A 21,124-nucleotide genomic window follows, 5' to 3' on the forward strand; every position below is an offset into this window, starting at 1 on the left:
GCGGAGCCGGGATCGGGACCCGGGTCCTTCGGACTCCCGAGCCCGGGCCGCGTCCCCCGGGCCTCGCCGCCTCTCGCTCGAGGGTCGGCGAGGTCACCCGGGGGGAAGAGCCGACCTCCCCGAAGAGGTTGCCGTTTGGGGGGAGGGGGCTGCCCTCCCGTTCCCTCGCGGGCGAGGTTTATTGGCGCGCGCGCGCGCGCGGTCGGAAGGCTCCCGCATTTTTGTCTCGGCGGGGTAATGGGGCTGTGGGCGGGCCCACGGTTTCCTAATGGAGGGAGGCTCGTTAGGGATTGCCCAATTCTGCAGATCAGCCGGTGAGCAAGCGGCAGAGATAAGATCTGGCATCCCCGAGCACCAGATGGGCTTCGCCCAATTATCCGGTGTCGTTTGGACTTCAATTATTTATGGTAATCCTCCAACGTCTAGGGAGGATTCGGGCAGAGCAATTAAAATTTAGCAACCGGCGGGCCGAGAGGTCCCGGGGGAGAGCCCCCGCCCGGCGCCCCCGGGGGCTCGCCGGCCCCGGCTCCGCGTCCGGGGTCGGTCCCTCTCGGCCTCGGACCCCACGGGCCCCGCCGCGGGCGGGCCGGCGCCGGGCAGCCGGGGTTCCTCGGCTCGCGGCCCGGGGTCGAAACCCGTGACCGCGCCCGTCCGAGCTCCGCTTAGAGGAGCGGCGTGACCGGACGGACGGAGCCAGGGAGTCGGGAGGACCCGGGTTCCGATCCGGGCTCTGCCCCGCGTCTGCCGTGTGACCTGGGGCGGGGCGCTTCGCTTCTCCGTCCCCGTCTGTGAAAAATGGGGATTGAGACCGTGAGCCCTACGTGGGACGGCGACTGCGTCCGCTCCAGTTACCCCGTATCTAGCCCGGTGCCCGGTGCGGTGCCCGGCGCGTGATGGGCGCCCGAATCCCGCGATTATCGTTGTTATCGTCATCGTCCCTCGTCGCCTCGGAGCCTGAATGGCGTGAGCGGGGCAGACGAGGCTACCGTAGAGAGTCGGAGTCAGTCGGCCGGCGGTATTTAGTGAGCACCTGGAGCGTTGGGACCGCCCTACGGAACGCCGGAGAGAGAACAGCGCAGCGGGACAGGCGCGTTTCCTGCCCTCGGCCGGCTTCCGGTCCGGAGAGGACCCCGGAAGGAGATTCCGACGAGAGGAGAGGCTAGAGCGCGGCCCTGGCAGTCGGAAGGACCTGGATTCTGATCCCGCCCCTGCCTCGTCGGTTCAGTCGTTCGATCCGCCGTACTCGCCGAGCGCTCACGTCTGCCGTGTGACGCTGAGCAAGTCACTTCACCTCTCCGGGCCTCCGTTCCCTCACCTGGAAGATGGGGATCGAGAGGGCGAGCCCCGCGTGGGACGCTCGATTAACCTGCCCCCGCCCCAGCACTTGGGACGGCGCTCGGCACGTAGTAAGCGCCCGCCGAGGACCGTGACTCTCGTCGGCGTCACGGGGGCCGGGAGACCGCCGAGGAGGAGGCGGTGGACGTCCGGACGGGAACGGAGCCTGGGTCGCGGCAGGGGACGGGGCAGAATAATGATGATGATAATGTCGGTATCCGTTAAGCGCCTACTACGTGCAGAGCGCCGTTCTGAGCGCCGGGGGAGATGCGGGGTCATCGGGCCGTCCCCCGTGAGGCTCCCGGCTAATCCCCATTCTCCAGGGGAGGTCGCTGAGGCGCGGACGAGTGAAGCGACCCGCCCGGGGTCACGCAGCTGCCAAGTGGCAGGGCCGGGATTCGAACCCACGGCCTCCGAGTCCCAAGCGGAAGGGACAGGAATACCGGAGCCAGGTCGCCGAGCGGCTCGGACGTAAAATGAGTCGCGGGGGTAGCTTGCTCCGTGCGGAGCGCCGTACCGAGCGCTTGGAATGGACGATGCGGCGACGGGCAGAGACACGGCGATGCTGGTATCCGCCAAGCGCCCGGTCCGTGCCGGGCGCCGTCGTAAGCGCCGGGGGAGATACGGGGTCGCCAGGCTGGCCCGCGTCAGGCTCCCGGTCTTCAGCCTCCTCTTCCGGGTGAGGTGACCGCGGCCCGGAGAAGCGAAGCGACCCGGCCGACAGGTGGCGGAGCCGGGGTTCGCACCCCCGACCTGGGACTCCCGGCCCTCGCCGCCGAGCCACGCCGCTTCCGTCGCGTCGGGCCTTGTGACTCCCAAACCTCGGCGTGGCCTCAGCGGGGAAGACGCGGCGACGGGTTTCCGGTCGGTGGGCCCCGGCCATCTCTCTCGAAACAGATGGCACGGACGCTTTCCTCGTCTCTCCGCGCGCGGGCTTAAGGAAGACCGCATGTGCCTGGCCGAAGCCCTGCCGCTTCCCCCTGGCCGCATGTCTCCGATTTAATGCAGTTTTCTCCCCCGGGGTTATGAGAACACGGTCGGCGGCGGCGAACGCCCGGCCGGAAAAGGCGTCCTGCCTCTCCGCTGATTAATTGTGAAGTTCATTGCTTGTTTTCTGAACGGCGCCCATCGGCACCTAATGCGGGAGCCCGGGAAAGAGCCGGATAAGACCCGGAACCGGAGCGAAGGGGCCGGGAAGCCGGAGAGGCCGACCCCGCTGGGTCTCTCCCGACGGGATCCCGGGGAGAGGAGAGAGGGAGGTCGGGTCGGTCCGGCGGCATCCGCACGGGGTCCGATCGCCTAGGGATCGGTCGCGCCGTCGAACCCCAGGCTGAGGACCTGGGTTCTGATCCCGGCTCTGCCCCCCCCCCCCCCCCCCGGCCTGCTGGGTCGCCGCGGGCAAGTCACCGCGCCTTCTCTGGGCCTCGCCTTCCTCGTCTGCCGGATGGCGGTCGATACCTGTTCCCCCACCTCCTTAGACCGGGAAGCGTCACGTGGGACGGAGATTTTTTTTTACCCCGACCGATTATCCCGAATCTGCCCCGAGGGCCTAGAACAGTGCTCCCTGCACCGTACGGGTTTGACGGATATATTATTATCGTGCTCTTTTCCTGAGAAAAGAGCCCTTCGGGACTCTCTGAAGTAAGCGATGTTACCTGAGGGCAACCGGCCTTTAAATTGAAAATAATTACTTTAGGATCGTCCCCCTGGTTTTTTTTTCAGAAAGTGTTTTTTGGGGGGCGCTGGTGGTTCTGTCGTTCGGTTGTTTTTTTTTTTTTTTTTAACGTCGGCATCTGTGAAGCGCTCACCGTGGGCCGGGCGCCGTTCTGAGCGCCGGGGAAGGTGCGGGGTCATCAGGTCGTCCCACGCGAGGCTCCCGGTCTTCAGCCCCGTTTTACAGGCGAGGTCACCGAGGCCCAGAGAAGTGAAGTGACTCGCCCGCGGTCCCCCAGCTGACGAGCGGCGGAGCCGGGATCCGAACCCGCAACCTCTGACTCCCAAAGTCCGGGCTCTTTCCACTGAGCCACGCTGGGCGTTTGGCTTTTGGGGGTCCTTAGTGGTACCTGTTAAGAGTTTACTGCTGGCCAGCCGCCGTAGTAAGCACCGGACGTGAGTCGGTGAGGTTGGACACGGTCCACGTCCTATCCGGGGCTCGCGGTCTTCATCCCCGTTTTACAGATGAGGTCACTGAGGCACGGAGAAGCGAGGCGACGGGCCCCGGGTCGCACAGCCTACACGTGATGAGGAGGCGGGTCTTTCCGACCCTCTGGCCCGGGTTCTTCCCACTGGGCCACCCGGCTCCGTTTTCCCTCCGGCCCTCTTCGCCGTCTTAGCGGGGAAGTGGACGGTCCGGCTCTCGGTCCCGACCGGGTCCCGCGTCGGCCGGTCCCCGTAGCCTCCCAGCTCGTTTCCAAACCGCCGAGGATATCCGCCGGGCGTGCGGTGACCCCTGAAGGCCCCCGGAGAGAGCCGGTTAGCGAACGGATGGTCCCGGTGGCCGGAGGGAAACGGACACCTGAGGGGCCGCGGGGGGTGCCGGGCGGGGCGCAGCCGAGACGCCGGGGGAGAGGAAGACGGGCCCGGGACGTGCGAATGGAACGGGAGGAAGCCGCCCCCGTTTCCCCGGCGAGGTCGAGCCGGGAGATCCGGCCCGCTCGGCCCCCAGAGCGAGGGGTGAAGCGACCGGTCGAATCTACAGCGGAAGCGGGACCGGACGTGGGAGGACCCGGGATCCGTTAGGGCGACCTCGGGCCGCTCGCGGGCGGCTCCGTGCCTCGGTGCCCGCCTCTCCGAGATCGGTCCGTCGGTCGCCTTTACTGAGCGCTTCCTGCGCGCCGGGCACCGTATGACGATACGACGGCCGCGTTCCCCGCCCACCGTGAGCTCGCGGTCTAGAGGGGGAGACGGGCGTTAATGGGAATAAATGCATTTCGGACGCGGACGGGAGCGCCGTCGGGGAGCGGCTGAGAGGAGCGAGTCGGGGCGCCGCAGAAAGGAGGGAGAGGAGGGCTTAAGACCTCTCGGAGGAGACGGGCCCCCGGCGAGGCTCGGGAGGAGGGGAGAGTCGTCGTCGGAGACGAAGAGCGAGGCCCTTCCAGGCCAGAGGCGGGGCGAGGGCAAGAGGCCGGCGGAGAGCTAGACGAGGCGGAGGTCCGGCGAGTAGGTCGGCAGAAGAGGAGCGGAGCGCGCGGGCCGGGTCGTAGCAGGAGCGGGGGCGAGATCCCGGTTCTCCCTCCCCTTCGGACGGCGAGTCGCACGCGGAGGCGTAGCGCGTCCGCCCCGGAACGCGGCCCGTGGCAAGGGCTTGACGGGCGCCGTGATTTCGATCCGATAAGGGTCAACCTCCTCCGTCCCGCGGCTGCGGGGACGCCCCAGAGGCGGGGCCCGAGGCAAAGCCAACCGGCCGGCACCGGACGCCGCCGCGCTGCCCGCTCCGCGGTCGCGAGGAAGGGGTCGCCTCGCTAGACGGAACGCTGGTTGGGGGGCGGGGAACGGGTCTGCGGTACCGTGCTCTCCCGAGCGCTCGGTACGGAGTCCTCAGCGCTTAAGCGGGTTCTGACCCCGGCTCCGCCCCCCCCCACCCCGTCGGCCGGTCGCTTCGCTTCTCGGGGCCTCGGTCCCCTCATCTGTAAAATGGGGATTAAGGCTGTGCGCTCCACGTGGGACAGCCTGATGAGCCCGCTGCTGAGAGAGCACACAGTAAGCGCTCCACAGATGCCGCCGTCACGGTTATTATGATTATCATCACGGCGCGCTGCACGGAGTAAGTGCTCGATAAACACGACGGACCCACTCCGGGCTTCAGCAGCCTCCGAGCGGATGCGTGTCAAAGGGTAGGGCTCCGCGGTCCCCGTCGCCCCCTCTCGCTCCCTCCGCTCTACCCCGCGCCCCGCAGCACTCGCGTGTGTGTACGTACCTGTTTGTGATTCTGTCTGTTTCTGTTAACGATGGGGTATGTATCTGTTATTCCGTTTATATCGGTGCCGCCGAGGATGCCCGTTTACTTGTTTCGCTGCCCGTCTCCCCCTTTCTAGCCCACCGTGGGCGGGGACCTTCTCTGTTGCGGAACCGCATCCGTTCGGTCGTACCGACTGAGCGCCCGCCGGGTGCAGAGCACCGTACGGAGCGCTTGGAGGGCACAGGTCAGCCACGGAAAGGACGGCCGCGCTCTCCAAGCGCCGCGGACGGCGCGCCGCAAGCGCTCGGTAAATACGGTCGAAGGGACGGACGGGCGATGGTGGAGGCGTGGGGACATCGCCCGGCTTCGGCCTCAGTCCTCCAGATGAGCGCCCCCCCCCCCCCCCCCCCCCCCCCGCCCCTCGCTGAATGGTTTGCAGCTCGTCGGACGTGTGAAGGCCCCGGGGAGGCGGGGAAGATACGGCCTCCTTGAAGCTCCTCTTCCAACCTCCGTCCTCCCCCGCCGCCGGGGACGCGCCGGCCCTTCGAACGGGGGGGGGGGGGGGGCCGGAAGGGTCTGACCGCCGGCATCTCGCGACCGCTCTGAGGGTGGGGAGAGGGGTGGGGGCACCATCCCGAGCCCTCCCTCCGTCCAGCCGCGGAGCTCATCCGGCATCCCCCGGGTCCCGGGTCGCAGCCGGACCGCTCGGACGGGAGAGCGGGGCCCCCCCCCCCCGGGGTCACCGGCGTCTCCCGGCCCCCCAGGAGGGTGCGCCTCCCCCGGCCCGGACGAAGCGGATCGCTTCTCCCGAGCCACTTAGCCCGCCCCGGCGGCCTCCGTTTCGGCGGCCCCGCCGGCCCGGCCGACCCGTGACATCCACGCCGCCCGGGCCTTGTGGATCCGGGGCCGGAGCCGCCCCCGAGGTCTTGACCTCAGTTATTTAAGCCCCTCTCTTCCAGAGACCGTTGGTCGCTTTAATCACCGAGTCCTAAATAGTCGGTGGGTAGTCTGTAATTACGGGTTGTGTTTTGGATTCCCGCCGGCTGCCGCCCGTCTGCTGAGCGTCGCGGATCTCCGTGGGCCTCCCCCTCCCCCCCCGGCCCCCCACGAGGGGGGGTCCTCGCTCGCGGGGTGCGCCGCCCCTCCCCGGGCACGGCCCCGCTTTTCGGCCGGCGACGGATGGGCTCCGCGGAGGGCCCGCGCGGCGGCCGGACGGGCCGACCGAGGAAGAGGGGAGACCGTCCCGGGCGTGTGGAGCTCATCGTTCCGGCTCCCGGACGCCTGCTTCCTCATTGGCGATTTCGACGGGAGGTGGAGTTCTTTCCCGATCCTTTCGATTTCTCGGAGAAGCGGTCGACCGCCCCGTCCTTTGGTTGCAAACCATGCCGCTCCGCCACGAGTGGGAGAAGGGACGTCTCCGGAGACCGAGGATCGCTCTCCCGTAAAAGCCCCATATCGTATGTTCTTGGACGGTACCCCCGCCCGACCTCCTTCGGGCCCACACAGGAGCAGGGCTGCGTGTTTGGGCCCCCCCGCCCCCCGCCCCCCCCCCCCCCCATACAATCTCTGACCCTTTAGAAAAATAAATAGAAGATAAAGCAGGGCCTGGAATGTTGCAGAATGTGTGTACATTTTTCTCTCTGTTTTCTGCCGGGATTAGTTGTTTACAATGGGGAGGAGAGGGGGCCTGTGGCCTAACTGAAATTGGTGGCATTTCAGAGTGATCTTGTTAGGTGGTCTGCAGTTTAAAGACTTAAATCCTTGTAATCCTCCCCCCATGCCTCCTTGGCCATTAAGGCCTCTTCCCCTTGTTCCCTCCCTTTCTAAAAGCGCACACACACACACACACACAAACACACATCCTCCTCTTCCCGCCCCCCCCCCCCGCCTTTTTCCTCCTCTTCTCCTTTTTCTTTTCTTTCTCCCCTTTGATTGGATACCTGGAGGACAGATTAATACATCTCCGCTCCCCGACTTCTCTCCGTTACGACGTCGGGCCGGGCTCGAGAAATCACACGCGCTAAAAGACGAGCGATTTTATTTCATATATGTGTACGTATTTTAATACGCTGTCGGAAGGGCCCGACTGCCCCTTCGCACCCCGTGCAATCGCGTCGTAAACGGATGCGCGTCCGTGTTTCGGGAGCAAAGGGGAAGCGCGTCCGCACCGGGAATCCGCGGCGTCTAGCTCGCGCTTGCGGGTCAGGGGAGACCACGGGACCGAAAAGTTCAGAATTACTTCTGGGGTGCAAAGGGACCGTTTCCTCTTAGGAGTCGATAAATCGGGTAATGCGTTCGCGTCTGCGCCCTCTCCGTTTCGGATCGGCGAAGCGTGAAAGGAAAAAGAAAATAGGGCAGCAGCAGATAACGGCGTTTTCCCACAGAAGGACGACAAGGTTCATCCTTGTCCCCGAAAGAAGGTCGACGCACATCCGCACCCCGGGAAAGAAGCCCCGGCGACTTCGTATCAAGTGGTTTCGAGACGGTTGCTTTTAACGTTGACCCGTCGAGAGGAACACCTCCAGATACGCCTCGGTCCCCCGACGCGATTTTGATCTCGGGGTGGCGTTCCTCCCGTTGCCCGGGGCCCGGGAGTGAAATGTTCTGCGAATTCGGTCGGTGTATAGAACCTGAGCCAACTTGGGTGCTGGGCCGTCTCTCCCGGGGATAGGAGGAGGGAGTCGCACGGAAACGAGGGAAAGCAGGATTCTCCGGAATTCCTCGTTCCCGGTTGAGAGGCAGTGGGGTGCGGGTCCCGCTTTCTCCCGCCTCGGTTTCCGTAGTCTGGTTTTCTGTCTGGTTTGGGGCGGTCTCTTCCCCGGAGGGACCCCCCCCCCCCCCCCCGGGCTTGACGGGGGGGGGGGGGGGGGAGGGGGGGGCGGGGAGGGTGGACCGGCCATTCGGGGCTCGGGGAGCGGCTACGGCTCACCGCAGGCCCCCAGTAAGACCGGAGCCGCCGACGGGTCATCTTGCAAAGCGCTCGCTCTGCGCGGAGCACTGGACCGAGCGCCTGGGAGAGCGTAACGTAACAGAGTCGGGAGACGCGTTCGCTCCCCGCCCTCAAGGAGCTTACGGTCTAGAGGTCACACAGACGGAGAAGCGGCGCGGCTCAGTGGAGGGAGCCCGGGCTGGGGAGTCCGAGGTCGTGGGTTCAAATCCCGGCTCCGCCGCCTGCCAGCTGTGTGACTTCGGGCGGGTCGCCTCACTGCTCTGGGCCTCGGTTCCCTCAACCGTAAAATGGGGATGAAGACCGTGAGCCCCCGCGTGGGACGACCCGATCGCCTTGTATCCGAGAACAGTGCTTGGCACCTAGTAAGCGCTCAACGGATACCAACATTATTATTATCGCGAGCAGCCCTAAGCAGGCTCCTTTTTTTTCTTTTTTTTTTTTTTTTTACGGTATTTGTTACCATGTGCCAAGCACCGTACGGAACACTAGGGTGGATACGAGGGAATCTAGTGGAACGGAGTCCCTGTCCCACATAGGGCCCCCGGTCCAAATGCCTGTTTTACAGATGAGGGGACTGAGGCCCAGAGAAACCAAGTGACTTGCCCGAGGCGAGAAGCAGCGTGGCCTAGCGGCAGGAGCACGGGCCTGGGCGTCGGGGAACGTAGGCTCTGATCCCGACTCCACCGTGTACCTGCTCTGGCCTTGGGCAAGACAAGACGGTTACCTTCTCCGTGCCTCAGTTCCACCCCCACCCCCCCCCCCCGCCGTCGACGCAACGGAGCCTCGATCCGAGCCCCTCTTTGGCCCCGTGAGGGTCTTCTGTCTACCCCGGTGCTCGGCGATGACGACAGTAACCGTGGTATTTAGAAAGCGCCGACCGTGTGCCAAGCTGGGGTGGTTACGAGCGGATCGGGTTGCGTGGCCCACGAGGGGCTCCCCGTCTCCGTCCCCGCTGCGGAGGTGAGACGACCGAGGCCCGGCGAAGCCACTCGCCCGCGACCGCCCGGCAGACGCGCGGCAGAGCCGGGATCAGAACCCGTGACTCTCTGACGCCCGGGCGCTATCCACTGCGCCGTGCCGCCTCTCTCGTAGGGTGCTTGGTGCGTAGTAAGCGCCTACCGCGGTCGTAACGGTGATTGATTATCTGAACGCTGATGACAGTAAGGTCACCCGGCAGGCCGACGGTGGAGCCGGCACCGGAATCCGGGGCCCTCCGACTCCCAGACCCGCGCGCTCTCCACTGAGCTACGCCGCTTCTCTTTTTTAACTCGACAGCGTCGGTGTCCGTCGAGCGCTTACTACGTGCGGAGCACCGTTCTAAGCGCTGGGGGAGATACAGGGTCATCGGGTTGGCCCCCGTGAGGCTCGCGGTTAATCCCCATTTTGCAGACGAGGGAACCGAGGCCCGGAGAAGCGAAGTGACCCGCCCGCCGTCGCACAGCCGACAGGCGGCAGTCGAGTGGCCGTGACTTCTAACTGCCGAGCCCGGGCTCTCTCCTTGTAACCGGGGAGCTGGACGCAGGGACCCCCCCCCCCCGACCAGCCCCGCTGGCGACCGACCCCCGCCTCCAGCCCCGTAGGGCAGGCGGGCAGGGTTGGTCCGGGTGCGGGGGGCCGGCGGAGGAGAGAGGCAGACGTGGTAACGGGATCTGAGGAGTTCTTGGGCCCGACCCCTGGAATTCCAGAAGAGGGGAAGGCCTTCCGAGGTGGCCGCCCCGACCTCTTCCGCGGCCCCGATCCGCCTCTGATGGCGCGCGGCGGGGGCCGTCTGTGTTCCAGGAGCAGCGTCCAGGGCAGCGTGATCTGTAACAACGCCGTGATAGAGAAGGGAGCGGACATCAGGGACTGCCTCGTCGGGAGCGGACAGCGCGTCGAAGCCAAAGGTAAGAGCGGAGCAGCCGACGCGGCGTCGGGCGGCCGGCGCTCCTCCAGCAGGGGCGCGCCGGGTCCGGCCCGGCGGAGGCCGTTAAAGCCTCTACCTCTCGGGGCGGGGAGGGCGCCTCGGGGTTAATCCCAACACCTGCCGCTAAGCGAGCGAGAGGCTCGCCGCTTTGAAAAGACCGAGTCCGTTCTTTCTCGCGATCGACAGAAGCTCTGCGGCCCGGCTCGCCGACACCGAGGGGGTCCCCGGGCGGCCCGAGGCGAAGTCACGCGTCCTGACGGGGATGCGAAAGGATGTGCCGGAGGCCTCGCTCTCCTTGGGGTCCGGATCTGGTTTTTCCCTCCCTTGACCTCGGCGGCCAGCGCCTCCGCGAGCCGGAGGGAGTGTCGGGGAGGTGTCGGGGGGCGGGGGAGAGATTTAGCTGTGATGTCGTCTCAACTCGGACTCGCTTCAGATCGAAAGCCCGGATGAAGTTTAGGGCTCGGGAGAACGAGGGTCTCGTGGAACCGGCTTTGGTCCGGGGGAGGCACGGTGTAGGATTCCCTAAGAGGATAGCACATCCTGATCTTTTTTTTTCGCCCCTGGGGGGGCTGGGGGTGGTACTCGTTAAGCGCTTATTACGTGACGGGCCCCGGACTAAGTGCCGGGGTTGCTGCGAGGTAGTCGGGACCCGGTCCACGTCCCGCACGGGCCTCCCGGTCTTACGGATGTGATGACCGAGGCCCGGAGAAGGGAAGCGACTCTCCCGAGGCCACGCGGCAGACAAGGGACAGAACCGGGGTCGGAATCCGTCCCTCTGACTCCCTGCCCCGGGCTCTTTCCACCAGGCCACGCTTCTTCCCGATCCCGACGGGTCTTTCATCCCTCGCTCGGCCTGCCCCGGGGTCTTCCGGGAGGAGGAGGAGGAGGAGGAGGAGGAGGAGGAGGAAAGCGCAACGACCGAGGGGGCGGGAGGGCCAAACAACCCCCTCCTCGTTGGGATTCACGGCCGGGAGCGAATCCCCGGTGCTTTGACGCCGTGCCGCGCGGGCTGCGCTTTAAGCTGCGTGTTTCCGTTCTCTCAGGAGGCGCCTCGGGGGGTCTCCTGATAACAATAATGATGTTGGTGCTTGCTAAGCGCTTACCACGTGCAGAGCGCCGTCCTAAGCGCCGGGGTAGGCACAGGGGAATCGGGTCGCCCCACGTGGGGCTCACGGTCTTGACCCCCATTTTACGGATGAGGTCACCGAGGCACAGAGAGGTCAAGTGACTCGCCCGCGGTCACACAGCTGACAAGTGGCCGAGCTGGGATTCGAACCCATGACCTCTGACTCCGAAGCCCGTGCCCTTTCCACCGAGCCACGCTGCTTCTCAGGTCCCCCGCGTCTCTGGTTGTTTTAAACCGGCGTCTGTGCCACGTTATTCTCCCCCCCCCCCAGCCTCTAAACCGAGGAAGCAGCGACGCTGGACTCCCAATTACTAGCCCAGGCGATCCGAGGTGCCGGTCCGGGCTGAGACCCGGGTGGGCGGGCCGGAGACCGGCCCCGTGAGGAGAAGACGCGGGCTGGGTCTCCCCCCAGGTATGAATGAACGCGGAATCCCTCACGCGGACGCCTCTGGCCCCAACCAGTTCCCCGGCGCCATCTTGAAAGTTCTTCAGAAATTCTTTCATTCATTCAGTGGTATTTACTGAGCGCTCACCACGTGCGGAGCACCGTACGAAGCGCTTGGGGCGAACAGTCCGGGAATGAAGAAGTGAGATGGTGCCTTGGTTGGCCGCGGAGAAGAATCACGTGGCGGCCTCCCCCCTTTCCGCCGCCCAGAGGGACCTCGGGGCTTCCCCGGACGGAGCCCCGGGGGACAGGGAGACGGAGGGCGAGTACGGGAAACCAGCGTGGAGGCCCTCGGGAGAACGCAGTCCCGTCTGCCGTTCGATACCTATCTCCCCGAGGGCAGCCGGCGAACCCGTCGGATACTATTCGCCCTTTTAGGGTTCGGACGGAAAGTGGGAAATCTGTGCATTTCTCTGTGGTGTTCGCCCCAGGCTGGTTCAGGCAGGCTTTCGGATAGTCCTTCCCAAAGCTCCAAAAGGCATCATCCGTGCTCACCCCGGTCGACGCCCCGGGACTCTGACACGGTGGATCCGTTGCAAGCCCGGAGCTGCGCCGGCTAGTAGGCTGTAGTGCAGCGCGCTTTGGGACTCGTGGTCACCCTCCCTGAGCAAGAACCCCAGTGACGGTGGAACGGACCCATCCCGGCGGGATGGGCTCTGAACTCCTCGAAGGGGTGGAGGCCCCTTCGAGAAGACCGCCGTGCCACGACCGTAAGATAAAGTGGGGATTCGCGAGAGCCGGACCTCGGGTTTCCGTAGATTTCCGGGGCCCCGTCGGGGCCGGCCCCGAAGATGCAGCCTCCGCAGAGCTCTGCTCGTGTAGCCCCTGCCCGAGCGTCAGCGGGGACCCGGCAGGCCGCAGCCCGAGGGTCAGCCGGTCACCCCGGGGGGCTCGGCCGGGCGCGGGACACCGGAGGGGACCCTTGGCCGTTTAAACTGGGCTCCGAGAGTCTCTTCTCGGTAGAGTCGAGCGTCGACCCGTGTCGGTTTCGAGAAGCCGGGCTCTTTGGAGCCCCGTGGTGAGCTGCCGATGGGCGGGGGCCGGGTCTGCCGGTCCGCAAGGATCTTGGCACGGTGTTCCGCCTCGTGCGGTCCCCGAGCCGGCGAGAATGAGAGCGGAGAGGTCCAACCCGTCCGGGGTGTCAGGGCGAGGAGGTGAAAAGCATCTGTCTCATCGCCCTTCCTCGGTCCGCCCCCTGATTGTGACTTTCGGGCCCGCGGTCACTAGGGAGACTCTCGGGAGCCGGGCAAGCCGGCTTCCTACGTGGAAGGGGCTCGGCCGTACCTACGGAGCGCTTCCCGGGTGCGGAGCACCGCGCTAAGCCGTCGGGAGAGCACGCTATAACGGTACAGCGGACGTTCCCTGCCCGCGGAGAGCTTACGGTCCGGAGGGGGAGGCAGACGTTAATAGAAGTAAATAAATAAAATGACAGATAGGGACGGGAACGCCGTGGGGCCGGGAGGGAGCGAGGCAGGGCAGCGCAGCCCCCCGAGACAGGCCGGCGCCGAAGGAGCTTCCTTTCGGCTCCCGTTGGTTCCTCGCGCTCTCCGGCCCCGTAACTTCACCGGCCCGTCAGTTCTCGTTCTGTGGGGCTCGGGAAGAGCGGGGGTTGGGATGGGACTCGGAAGACGTTTCCGTTTCCCCGGTAGCGGAGGGCCCGAGGGGCAGCGAGTGGCCTCGACCGGGCCCGGAGCCCTAGGACGGACGTGCGGAGGTGGCCGCTCGGCCTCGTCCGTCCCGCTTCTCCCGCCGCGTCGCCGACAGTCGGGGCGGAGTGGAATTCCCGGTTGTTCCTCGGGGTCCCTTTTCCGGTCGTCACGCTGCCGGTCTTGGGCGAACCCAGCCGTCCCCCGGGCGACCTCCCGAGCGGCACCCCGGCGGGGGAGAGCCGGCGGGAGGACGCGAAACCGGGGAGATGGACGCGTCCGCGGTGAGAATCGCCCTCCCTGGAGCGGGAACGACATCGAGGACGAACATCAAAACACATCCCCGGCGCGCACGATGAGCCCACTTAAACCCCAATGCCGGCTAATGAGATGCCGGAGAGAGACTCGATCTTTATTACTTCCAGGCCCTCAATTAGTGCTTGCGCTTCTGGCCGCCACAGCCGCCCCCCCCCGCCCCCCCCCCGGCCCCCGCCCCGCCCCCAGACCCGCTCCCCCGCCCCCCCCGGCGGCGGCGGGATCTGCCCGGCCCGACTCCCCGAGGCCGAGGGGACGGCGTCCCGTCCTCCCGGATGGCTCCCGGGTCGTGTCGGCGGCCCCGGCCGGCGGCCCCCGGATTCCCGGGGCTTGCCGGGGGAGGGAGGGGTCGCCGCCCCCCCCCCCCGGCGCCCATCCGTTCCCGGACCCCGCGGGCACCTTCGGTGGCTCTGAAGACGCCCGAGCCCCCCGGGCCGCCGGGGCCCCGTCGAAACCGGAATCGAGCTCCGGCGGGGGACCGGCGGCGAGGGCCGGGACCCCGGAGGAGAGTTCTCCGAGTACTCGTCGATCCCCGAGCCGTCCTGGGGCGTCGTGGCCCAGTAAGGGGATTTTCTTTCCTTTCCCGACCCCGAGCTAGGTGGACTGGAGCGAGCAGGCCGCTCCCTCCCCCGAGCCACCTGTCGGCCAGATTTCTCTCCGGATGTAATCCCGAAAACACCGGGCCCCCGAAGCCTCCGGAGCAGCTGCCGGCCCGTAGGGATCCACTCCCGCCCTCCCCCCGCCCCGCCCCCCCCCCCACCCCAGTTCTAGAACCGGGAAGCTCCAGCGAAATCCAGCTGTCTTTCCGGGCCTTCTCGCGGGTCGTCTCTGTCGCCCGCTCTCCCTTTGTTGCCGGGCCCTCGGTAGGGTCTTGTGGTCCTCCCTCCCTCCCTCCCCCGCCCGCCACCCCCCAGTGGGTGGAGGGAGTTGAGGGGGAGGTGTGTTGTCCTCCTCCCCCCACCTCCCTCCTGCCTGTCTTTGTATTTTTATTTAAATGATCTCCTGCTTTAAAGAGAAAAATTCCACAGCCGTGGCTTTCATCACCGGCATATCATAGCGCAGTCATTCTGTGCCAGGGACTGTTTTCCATTTGGTTTTAAAGGGTTTATAAAACAGTGTATGTAATTGAGTGAGTAAACTCAACGTTTTCTGCAGCCCCTCGGGGCTCCAACTTCGTGGTGGGCCTGAGCCTGGGCCCTCACCATCCCCCCCCACCCCCACCCCTCCCCCTCCTTCCCTCTCCTCTTTTTCTTCCGCCTCTCCGCCAGAATACTGCCACTAGCCGCAGTCTGTCTGGGGCTAATTGAGCAAACAACAAGGAGATGCTTTCATACCGCTCTTCAAGGCTCCCACGTCCCTTTTCTTCAAGCTGCACGGGCTTCTTTTGATTAACCTGCCAGAAAGTGCCAGTCAGCATTAGGGAGGGAAGCGATTCATCCTCGGGCGCCCGTCGCCGTCACCGGTCCGTCCCGGGACGTTCGGAGTCGCCTCCTCCGGGTCCGCGGGCCCCGAGGCCGGGTCCCCGAGAGGGACCGAGCGGGATCCCCCCCGGCGAGGGCGGCCGCGGGCCGAGCATCTGGCGGCCGGGAGCCCGGGCACGCGGGAGCGCCGGGGACCCGGGCCGGGGGCGGGAGGGGCGTCCCCGCGCGCCATCGGAGGCGACCCTCTCGGTCGGATCGCGCGGGGGGACCGCCGCCCGACGTCAGGGAGCCGTAGCGGCGGGCCGATTGGCCCTTTTCATTTTGCCGCCGGGTTCTGGATCCCGCTCGGGGCGGATGCTTCGAGTCTGAAGGGACGCGAAGGGAAAGCGGGGTCGGCTCCGCTTTCGGGCAGCGGGGTCCGGCTGGAGAGGCCCGCCCTCCGTTCCCTCTCTCGCGGCGGCGCCGGATCGCCGGCGTGGACGTCGTCCCGGCCGGGCCCCTCGACCCGCGCCGCTGCCCAACACGGCGGAGCGTGACCGGGACCCCTGGCAGACCCCGATGAGAAACCGTAGACTGTAAGCTCCTCGTGGGCGGGGAGCCCGGCTGCCGACGCCGTCGTGGCGCGCTCCCCCGGGCGCTCGGCACAGTGCTCCGCGCACAGTGAGCTCGCGATAAATACCACCGGCGGACGAATGGACTGACCGGCGGGAGGCCCGGTGAAAGCGAAGGGCGGAGAGCGCCTTGGGCTCCGCTTCTTAAATAAATAAATAAATAAATAAATAAATAAATAAACTGTGGTATCCGTTAGGCGCTTACTATGTGCAAAGCACTGTTCTAAGCGCTGGGGGAATACAAGCTGATGAGGTTGTCCCACGTGGGGCTCACGGTTTTAATCCCCATTGGACGGATGAGGTAACTGAGGCACATGAGAAGCGAAGCGACTCGCCCGAGGTCACCCAGCTGACTAGCGGCGGAGCCGGGATTAGAACCCGGGACCTCCGACTCCCAAGCCCGCCCTCTTTCCGCCGAGCCACGCTGCTGCCTCGTTTCCCTACGGGCCTCGGGCCTCCCGTCTGACCGTAAGCGCCTCGGGGGCAGGAGACGCGGGTTGGGTGTCCGTCACCCCCTCCCCGGCCTTCAGCCCGGCGCTTTGTACCCGGGGGGGCGCTCGACGCGGTAGGCGGATGGGTGCGGGGGAGGCGTTCCTTGGGCCCAGTCGACCTCGGCGGAGAGAAATCAGTCCTCGGCTACGCGTCGCCCACGTTCCGCTGCGGCCCTCGAGGGGAACGAGCCTTCGGCCCCCCCGGCCTTCACGTCCGCAGCCGACATTTCTTTTAAGGCCTCTCTGCCCCTCTAGACTGTGAGCTCCCTGTGGGCGGGGAGCGTGTCCGCCGACTCCGTCGCGCCCTTTTGGCACTCGCCAGGCACTTGCTACCTGTCGAGAGCCCCGTCCTGAGCGCAGGGGTGGGTACGGGTCACGTAGGTCGGACGCCGGGGCTGACGGGCCAAGTAGGGAGGGAGAACGGGCGGCCCCGTTTTACGGCTGAGGGAACGGAGGCGCGGAGCGGTTACGTGACCTGCCCCGGGGCACCCAGCGAACGGTTGGCGGCGCCGGGATCAGACCGGTGCTCCGCCCGGCGTGAGCGCCCCGTGAGTGCCAGCGGTGGGTCGACGGACACGGGGCCCCGTGGGCTCCTCCCTGCCGAAGACCGTCTGCCCTTATGCCGTCCCGTTTGGCACCCGTGGCTCGGTGGCGGAGTTACGAAGGTTGCCGACGCTAGACTGTAAACTCTGCGCGGGCAGGGAACGTGTCCGTCCGCTTACTGTCACGTCGTCCTGTCCCCGGCGCGCGGTACGGCGCTCCGCACGCTGTAAGCGCTCAGTAGATACGATCGAGGAGCCGGGGAGCGGGTGGGTTAAGGGCTCGGCGTTAGGTCGAGACGGTCACCCCTCACCTGGGGATCTCAGTTCACGTTTGACGGGTCAAAGGGGAAGTCGAGCCGGGTTCAGCGTGGGGTCATTCTTTCCCTCCCCCCCGCCACCCCCCATCGCCCCTTTCCTCCCTCCCCAGTTTCCCGGCCGCCAAATAAACCCTCAGAGCGGCAAGCGGAAAGACCAAGCCGTCCAGGCGGCCCCGGGGGGAGCGGGTCCTCCGGGAAAGAGGCCGAGGGAGTCGAATGTCCCGACTTGCGGGCCCGGCGGCCGGGGAAGCCGAGAGAGACGAACCTCGGGATCCGTCGGAAGGCGGAGCGGGAGCGGAGGGAGAACGTAATCACCCCCGTTGGACCGGGTCGGCAGGCTCCCGGGGGGAGGTCCCGGACCCGCGGAGCTCAAGGTGTTGCCGGTCGGGACCGAAACGCGTCGGCGGCTCGGCGCCGGGGCAACGGGAGACAGGGGGTCGATCGGAAAGACCCGTGACTTCATCTGGCCGATGCGAGCGCCGCCGCCGCCGCGCTCTACGTGACGGCGGGGCGTTCGCTAAGGGCAGCTGAGTGGCCCGGACAATCACGTTTCCGCCTCCTCCCTTATCAGATGTGGTCCTCTGTGTTTCGCCTTCGCTCCCAACCCTTTTTCCCAGCCACCGTCCTAACCCCTCTCCTGCTCGCAACCGTCAGATCTTGGGAGATCGCATCCTCTTCTTCCCACTCCGCCCGCCCCCCGCCCCACCAGCACGGACCCTTTGCCTTCCCTCGGCCGAGCTGCGCGTATTTAATTTTTTCCAATCTTTCCCCTGAAGTCAGCCCCGCTGGCCTCCGATTCACTGGCCTCCCTCCAGCTTGTCTGCATCTTTGTGGCAATAAAGTGATAAAAGCTTCGCGCTCGGTCCCGGGTGTGGGCTCCCAAAGCCTCTGAAAGGGTCCCGTTTGCACGCCCCCCCCCCCCCCCAACCCCGTACCCGGTCCTCCTCCTCTTCCCCCTCAGGCCTGGCCCGTCCGGGGGGGGGGGGGGGGGGGTGTCAAAGGTTAAAATCCCAGGCTGGGGGCGGGGAGGCAGTTGTGAGGGGCGAGGCGGCCCCGTGGTCGGAAGGGAAAGGATTCGGCGGGGCCGAGCGCCAGACTCTGCGCCCGCTCCTAAGCCGGCCGTAAGCCCCTCCGGGACGCGGAGCGCCGGCCCCCTCTCCTTCCAAAACTCAAAGGCCATTAAAAGACCGAAAGATCGAGAAGCGGGGCGAGCGTCAGCCGGAGGTGGGGTGACGGGCCCCAGAGCCCCGGATGAGGGAGAGCAGATCGGGGAGACCGGAGGCGAAGAACCAGAGGCCCGCGAAGGGGGCAGGATTCCCAGAGGGGAATCGAAGCCGGGGGCCACGGTGAGGAAACGAGTCGGGTCCGGCCGGAGGCGGAGGGGCCTCCGGGTCGCCCCAGGGGGGTGGAGAAAGGCTGGTCAGAATGGTAACCGAGCTTTGACGAGGACGATCGCATTCGGTAAGTTGGGTCGGCTCCCTTTATTCACCTTCTCCCCGCACCCCGCTCTCAGCCCCACGGGACTTAGGAACGTATCCTGACGTCTGTCTCCCCTGGAAGCTCGTCGCGGGCAGGGGACGTGCCCGTCGAAATGCTGATTTGCCCTCTCCCAAGTGCTTAATGCGGTGCCCCGCACATAGTAGGCGCTCAGTGAATACGATCGCGTTAAGTGCTTCCTCTGGGCCAAGCCCCGTCCCGAGCACCGGGCCGGATCCAAGGTGATCGGGTCGGGCAGAGGCCCCGTCCCGGAGCTCACCGCCTCAGGAAGAGGGAGAGCAGATATCGAATCCCCATCTTACGGGTGAGGACACCGAGGCGCAGAGAAGTGGAGTAACTTGCGCAAGATCACAGACCGGGCAAGTGGCGGAGCCCGGATGGGAACGCGGGCGCTCTGACTCCCGGGCCCGGGGGAAGAGATGAATGGGACCCAATCCGGTTTCCCGGTCAAGGCCCCCAAGCATCGGGTGTTGGAGGCCGCGCCCCCGTCCCCGCCCCCTCAGACGTACACCCGGATTTCCTCTCTGTCGGCCGAAAAGGGCCTCGGGGCGCAGCTTGGGGCGAGCGCCCCCCCCCCCCCCCCCCCCCGCGCGCCCCGATTGCACGGGGCCGCTGGGCGCCGTCCCCGGGCGGACGGGCACGCGGCCTCCCTCCCCAGCGCAAGCCGGATAAATCTCCCGGAGCCGGGCCCCGGGGGAACGCTTTGAGGGATCAGGGCGGGGAATTACCGATTCTACCCGTAAAATTAAAATTTGCTTTGGAAGTCTTTCCCCTTCGCCGGCGACCCCAGGCACCGAATGAGATTTCCCGGGCTCGGAGAGCCTCTGCCGCTCCGCCTCTTCACCCTCGTACCCGCCCTTCCCTTCCTCCTCCTCCTCCTCCTCCTCCTCCTCCCTCCGCCCCGTCTCCTTCATGATGACGATGATAACCGCGGCGTCCGTCAAGCGTCCGCTGTGCGTCCGGCGCCGTTACGAACGCCGGGGTAGATACGGGGTGATGGTGTCGGCACAGTCCCCGCCCCGCGTGGAACGGACTTTGGAGTCAGGGCTCATGAGTTCGAATCCCAGCTCTGCCGCTTGTCGGCTGTGTGACCGTGGGCGAGTCACTTCACTTCTCCGCGCCTCAGTTCCCTCATCTGTAAAATGGGGATGAAGACCGTGAGCCCCACGTGGGACGACCTGATTCCCCTGTGTCTACCCCGGCGCTTAGAACGGTGCTCGGCACATAGTGAGCGCTTAACAAATACCAACGTTATTATCATTATTATTATTATTATTAACTCACGTTCCAAACCGGGACGGGGAAGAGGCCTCGGATCCCCGTCGGGCGGATGGGGAAGGGGAGGCGAGCGATCCGTCGGGCGGCCGGTCGGTCGATGGGACTTATCGGGGGCTCGCCGCGTGCGGGGCGCCGTACCGAAGGCTCGGGAGGGTAGAGTGCAACGGGTTCCCTGCCCACGACCAGCTCACGGTCTAGAGGGGCGGCCCGGAGAGGCCCCCGGCCACTCCGGCCCCCGCCGGGAGGGCGGAATCCGGCGGCCCCAGCCGGCGGGGCGACACCCCCGGCCCCGGCACCCCTCCTCCCCGCCCTTTGACTCGGCGCCGCCGCCGCCCTCTCTGCTTCCCGTAGTCTTGTTTACGCTGCAGGAGTCTGCAGGCCAGCCAGGAGAGAGCCAAGCTGAATCCTGTCCCGCCTCACCCATCAGCCCCCAAACACCAAAGATAAACTTGGCTCTCCAAAGCCCTCCGCGCGGCGGTCACGTCGGGAGCGGAGAGAATCCGGCCGGAGGGGCCGGAGCCGGGCCCGGGGCCCGGCCCGGGAGAGCGTCGTCCGGCAGCCCGTCGTCAAAACCCGCGGGAGCCGAGCCGGGGGAGGTTCGGCCGCGACACCCCCCCGGCCGGTCGAGGGCCCCCCTCCGCCGCGTCCTCTCCCGGGCCGCCTCGGCCGGGGAGCGGCGGGAGCTGCACGCGGGGCCCCGGGGAGCCGCCCCCGAGGGGCCGGAGGGGCCGGGCGGGGGTCCCCTGGGGCGAGGCGGGCGAGCGCCCCGCCCCGGGGCGCGACGCGGGGCGCGGCGTCTCTCCGTCGAAGCCCGACGGGGACCGACGGGGCCCGAGGTTCAACGTTTTCCTTTTCTCTTGTAGCCAAGCGGGTGAATGACGTTATCGTGGGGAGCGACCAGCTCATGGAGATCTGAGACGCCCCCCGCCCCTCCGCACGCGCCGCACGCACCCCGCCGGCCGCCGGCGCGGGGGACTTCCGCGATGCCTCGGGATCGCGGCCCCACGGTTCCCCGGGGATCGGCGACGCCGGCCGCCGGGCTCGGCCGCGGCCCCCGCCCGCGCTTCCGTCGCGGACGCCCGCCTCCCCTCCGAGCTTCGTGTGTATCTATCTCCCAATAAAGGAGTGTTTTTCGGAGTGGTCTTTCTTCGGCGCTCACTCCCAGGCTCTCCGCCCTCCGGGCTCCCCGCCCCCCGCTGAGCCCTCGGGGCTGTCCCGAGCGGGGGGGGGGGGGGGGGGGGGGGGGATCCCGGTCCGCGGAGGCTCAGCGAACACATTGTACTCTTCCAGCGGGTCTAGAGCGCGGACCACACAGGATCGCGGCGTAGGACCGACGCGGCTCATCTCAC

General features: G+C 66.7%; 1 protein-coding gene across 3 annotated transcripts in view; it reads left to right on the top strand.

The window, feature by feature from the left end:
- The window catches only part of EIF2B3 (eukaryotic translation initiation factor 2B subunit gamma), a 128,683-nt gene extending 107,771 nt beyond the window's left edge, over positions 1 to 20,912 (top strand). For 2 of the 3 annotated variants that reach the window (XM_029046837.1, XM_029046838.1), the window contains 2 exons: positions 9,963 to 10,066; positions 20,639 to 20,912. In XM_029046837.1, the coding sequence (XP_028902670.1) occupies positions 9,963 to 10,066; positions 20,639 to 20,691 (157 nt within the window). In that variant the 3' untranslated portion in view covers positions 20,692 to 20,912. The remainder of the gene's footprint in view (positions 1 to 9,962; positions 10,067 to 20,638) is intronic. The other variant, XM_029046839.1, reaches the window with a different exon arrangement.
- Positions 20,913 to 21,124: the final 212 nt, after the last annotated feature.

Source organism: Ornithorhynchus anatinus, chromosome 18 (genome assembly GCF_004115215.2).
Source record: "Ornithorhynchus anatinus isolate Pmale09 chromosome 18, mOrnAna1.pri.v4, whole genome shotgun sequence".
Classification (NCBI taxonomy): domain Eukaryota; kingdom Metazoa; phylum Chordata; class Mammalia; order Monotremata; family Ornithorhynchidae; genus Ornithorhynchus; species Ornithorhynchus anatinus.